The sequence below is a fragment of the Dendrobium catenatum genome, unplaced genomic scaffold (genome assembly GCF_001605985.2).
Source record: "Dendrobium catenatum unplaced genomic scaffold, ASM160598v2 fragScaff_scaffold_1221, whole genome shotgun sequence".
NCBI lineage: Eukaryota > Viridiplantae > Streptophyta > Magnoliopsida > Asparagales > Orchidaceae > Dendrobium > Dendrobium catenatum.
The window spans coordinates 133,659-138,199 of record NW_021319683.1 but is presented as its reverse complement, the minus strand read 5'-3'; the positions used below and the strand labels follow the sequence as shown (position 1 = coordinate 138,199).

At 46.3% G+C, this 4,541-nt stretch overlaps 1 protein-coding gene across 1 annotated transcript; it reads right to left on the bottom strand.

The window, feature by feature from the left end:
• Window positions 1-3,185: 3,185 nt before the first annotated feature.
• On the bottom strand, window positions 3,186-3,737 carry LOC110100280 (translation initiation factor IF-2-like). The gene is made up of 2 exons (XM_020827716.2): window positions 3,390-3,737; window positions 3,186-3,275 (listed from the first exon to the last, which is right to left on the bottom strand). Exons 1-2 carry the CDS (start codon window positions 3,735-3,737, stop codon window positions 3,186-3,188), a joined length of 438 nt encoding a protein of 145 aa, XP_020683375.2.
• Window positions 3,738-4,541: the final 804 nt, after the last annotated feature.

Sequence of the window (4,541 nt, the reverse complement as noted above, 5' to 3'; positions counted from 1 at the left end):
CATATGAATGGACTGAGGGCTACAACTATCAGAGCAGAACTGATAGGAAGAAGAGAATCCCATCCTACTAGAGGATCAACATCACCAAACCTAACCAATGCAGGAGGGTGTGGACCCAGTAACACATCTCTAAATAGTCTAAATGAATGATTTAAACATTCCCTATCACATTAATCTTATATAAATAGACTGGGGACTTCAACTATCAGAGTAGGGCTGACAGAAAGAAGAGAATCTCATAGGTGTAATGGATCACTATCATCCCACCTGACTAATATAGGTGGGCATGGTCCCAATATCCTATCTCAAAAGAGTCTAATCTAAAAGACTACAACATCCCCGATCAGATTCAACTCATGTGAATGGACTGGGGGCTTCAACTATCAGAACAGGACTGATAGGAAGAAGCAATTCACTTTCTAATAAAGGATCAACATCACCGATCCTAACAAATACAGGATGGTGTGGACTCAGACAAAAGTGATAAATGAGCAAATATCTTAAAGGAGTTTAGTACTTAACTCCCTCTAATCTTAAAAAGAACCTCAATTTAAATTTACTGACTCAGATCAAGCTCCATACTAGCTAAATCATGACATCTCACTTATATGAGTATTTTTCTCTCTTGAATCAAAATCTAATCCAAAAAGAAATTTAATTTTCTTTATTTCTTGTATGAGAGTAGACTTATATATCTTATAGGATATCAATGTATAATAATGATTTCAAAATCATAATTTTTAGACTCAAGTATCAAAAATATCAAAAGGATATAGATTTTCTGAGATTTAGATATTTACTAGAAAGGGAAGCCATTTACTTATAACTTTTGAGCTCTTTGAGCCACTTTCTCAACTTTCATGTGCTTTGCACAAATTTCAATTACTTGACACACTTTGTGTATCTTTCACTTTTGGCGCTTTGCGCATCTTTTCATTTTTGTAATTGGCTTCCTTTTCTGAATCTCTAAAAGAAAATTATTTCTCAGTTGTAAGATCATCTTCCAAGTGCAAGAGAAGAAGACTTACTTCTCTTGGACAAGGAAGAATGATCTACAAAATAAATCCTATCCTCTGATAAGAATGAATAGCTTGATTAAGAAAATTATGAAGTTTTATTCATTAATATACTATAGTTATCTATAAGATAGAGAATCACAAGATAATAGAGAAAATTTTTACTTCTAAATCTAATTTCAATTTGAAAAAGATTTTAATTCAAAAGAAGAAAACTCTCCACCCATGGGATGGGATAGAGAGATCATATCCTTTTATGAGTCATCACTACAAAGCTAGTAGAACTAAAAGAAGTGAGAGAGTCATTATAATAAAAAATAATCTTATTTTCTTTTATTGATTAATCATTAATAGAAGGGAGAACGAGGTCCTTCAGCCTAAGTGCTGGAAGGGGGCCTATCTTCCCTTCTGAGGTTACAACTATTTTTTTTTTCTTTTACATATCTCTCTTAGTACAAATAAAAGTCAAAGGAAAATGTGCTCATCTAGCACTACAATAGAAGAAAGAAAAGAAAGATAAGTGCTAATAAAGAAGCTGGAGTGGCAACTGTGGATTCAGCCTTGGGAGGCCTCATCTCAACTGCCTCTGAACTCTGTACAACTTACTTAATCATCTGCTAGGTCTTCTTGGGGAGTGCTAGCTGCCACTCTCCTTCAGAACTATGGAGTAATCTGCCACTACTGCCCTGACTGTAACTCTGACTATCACTGTGGCTGGAACTGTGACTAGGACTGTGGCTGGGACTAGAGTTCATCTGAACTATCTGAGTAGCCTTGTCCAAAGGCTGTACCAAATCACTGTCCTGGAGATGGGTCTTTCCAGTGGCCATCTGAGTCAGTAAGTGTAAGACTGTGGTGTCCGTAGCTACTGATCTCGGAGACCCTCCTGCCTCGGGGTCTTCCCGCTCATCCTGGTCCTTGGGCTCTCTCTGCTCATCCAAGTGACCTCGACGAGTAGTCTCACAAACCTGGTGTACTGGTATATCCTCATCTGACTCATCCTTGAATGAGTCATTTTCTGAAAAGATCCGACAGAGTGCCTCTATATAGGGACTCATAGGGGAAGTGATCCTATGAGTGTCGAGAGCTAAAGGTGTCTCAACTCGATCTAGTGACCCAACAGGAGTAACTACTGCATCCTCATCACAAGTCATCAGGATCGCTTCGGACAAACTGTTACATCCATCTGATCTACTGCATCAACCTGCTGCACTGCCTCTACCAACTACACTGTCTCATCTGGTCATGCTGCCTCGACTAACTGTACTGACTGTACTAGCCCGACTGGTCGTACTGACTCGACTAACTGTACTGACTGTACTAGCCCGACTGGTCGTACTATCTCGACTAACTGTACTGGCTGTACTAGCCCGACTGGTTGTACTGTCTCTACTGACTGTACTGGCTCTACTAGTCGTACTGTCTCTAATGGCTGTATTGACTGTACTAGCCATACTGTCTCCACTGACTGTATTGGCTCAACAAGGGTGTCCTCCTATCAACGTTCCAAACTTGTCTACTGCGACGGGGCTCTACATGGGTAACTGGCTGCTCTGGGGCTACCACTACTGAACTGACCTGAGGCCGGGCAGGCTCCTGCTACTGTCTCTGTCCTCGACGACGTGGGCGTTGTCCTACCACAGGAGCAACTCCTGGCGGCCTAACTGTTGGAACTGTCTGTGCTGGCTGCTGCGGTGTCTGCTCCCTCTGCCAATTGTAAAGTCTCCTCACAGTCTGTCGTCTCAACTGGAAGGTAGCCAGAGAAATCTTACGGAGTAAGCCCTCTCGACTGACGGGCCCTCTGCCACGAGCTAAGCGGACGATGTTCCGAATCCTCTGAGTGAGGGCTCGGACACCAGCGTCCCTGGGTAACCTAGCTCGGGGTAGAGTAGTGGCGACAGAAGGAGCCACCGCTATACGGGCAACATCCTCCTCATCTCCACTATGCGTCAGTGGGGAGAAGCATCCTCCCTGAACTGCCTCCAACTCGGGGGCTACCATCACCTCTGGAGTAGGTGCAACAATAATTGGACGTGGCCTCCGCTGCCTGGGAGCCACTCTCCTCTGCCTCTGAACTAACTCATCTTGAACGATGGCATCAACCATCCTCTGCCTCTCTATCTCTGATGCAGCTAGACGCAACCTCATATTCCTATTCCTTCGGGCCCTTCACCCAAGGCCGGAGGTGGAGGTGGAGGGGACATCTGAACCCACTGCCTGGGTGGCAGGGGGAATAGGAACAACTGAAAGTGCCGGGATCTGCCCAGCAACCTCAGGGTGAGAAAGTCAGGCAAAAATAGAAACTCGACCGAAAGTGGGTGAAGGCACCTCGGTCTGGGCACCCCTCTTCCTAGTAGAAGTGGGAGAGGGAACCTGAATGCGAGGTACTTCTACTGGAACAACGGGAGTAACAACAGCAGCAGGCTGCCGGCGTTGAGAGGCCGGGGCAGCCTGTGCAACAGGAGCGGCAGGCGCAGGTCGCCTGACCGCTGCACGAACAGGTGGAACAACTGCAGCAGGCTGCCGGCGCAGAGGGGCCGGGGCAACCTGAGCAACAGGAGAGGCAGGCGCAGGTCGCCTGACCGCTGCACGAAGTGGAACAGGATGTGGCCTAGGCACTGGTCGCCTAGCCATGGTGCACACTGGCTGCGCAAGTACAGGAATGGGACGAGCAGGTGCTCGGGCTATCTGCCGAGCATCTGGTTGTCCGAAAGGGCGCATGGCTACGCGTCTTCTCCTCCGAGGAGGAGAGAATGCAGCAGCCTCCGCCGGGGTCGGCTTACCAAGAGTGACGAAGGTCAAGTCAGTGAAGGAACCAAAAGTGATTCCTCCCACTGGCGGACTAGCGAGCAGGGACTCAGGAGAGTCACCCGCACGTCTGAACCGAAAGCAAAGGTAATGAAAGGAGCAAAGGAAGCCATGGCACTACTGCCAAGAAAACAAATTTGAGAGGTTAGAAATCAGAATGAAAATCAGGAAAGAAGGATTTGATAAGGATAGATGGGAATGGATAAGGGACGGAATAGCCTGTTAGGCTGGAAAGAAGTAGAGTAGGGAGGAAACCCTAGCTAAAGGGGAGGAACCCTAACTAAGGAAAGGCCCTAACTAAGAGTGGGACAGACCTAATCTAAGGAGTACCAATCTCGGAGTACACACCAGAAAGGATAATATACAATCCAAAGATAGAGAGAGAAACTGGTCCCACCGTGGTCGCCAGAAACTTGTTGACCTCCGAAAGAGCACCGCATGAACGGGTCAATTGGAAGGGACAGATTGGATCGTGCATACGACTAACCATTGAGGATAGAGGCTGTCGCCAACACACCCTGATGGATAGCAATATACATGACCTAGTCACGGGTTTCCCCCATCCGATACAAGAGCTCGAATGGGGTTAGTAGATGTGGGATCGAGTTTCCCACAGGCGCAAGCCCCCGTGGTTAATTACATCCCAGGCCGAAGCCTGAGAAAACTCTCGATTAAGGATCATACATTATCCTCTCCTAAAGTGGGATCGGCACGAGG

What these genes read in the sequence shown, in the direction of transcription:
- LOC110100280 (XM_020827716.2), bottom strand. Translation starts at nt 3,737, where the DNA reads ATGCGCCCTTTCGGACAACCAGATGCTCGGCAGATAGCCCGAGCACCT. An exon ending in TAGAAGTACCTCGCATTCAG is followed by an intron (nt 3,276 to 3,389) that starts GTTCCCTCTCCC and finishes GTTGCTGGGCAG; the next exon opens with ATCCCGGCACTTTCAGTTGT.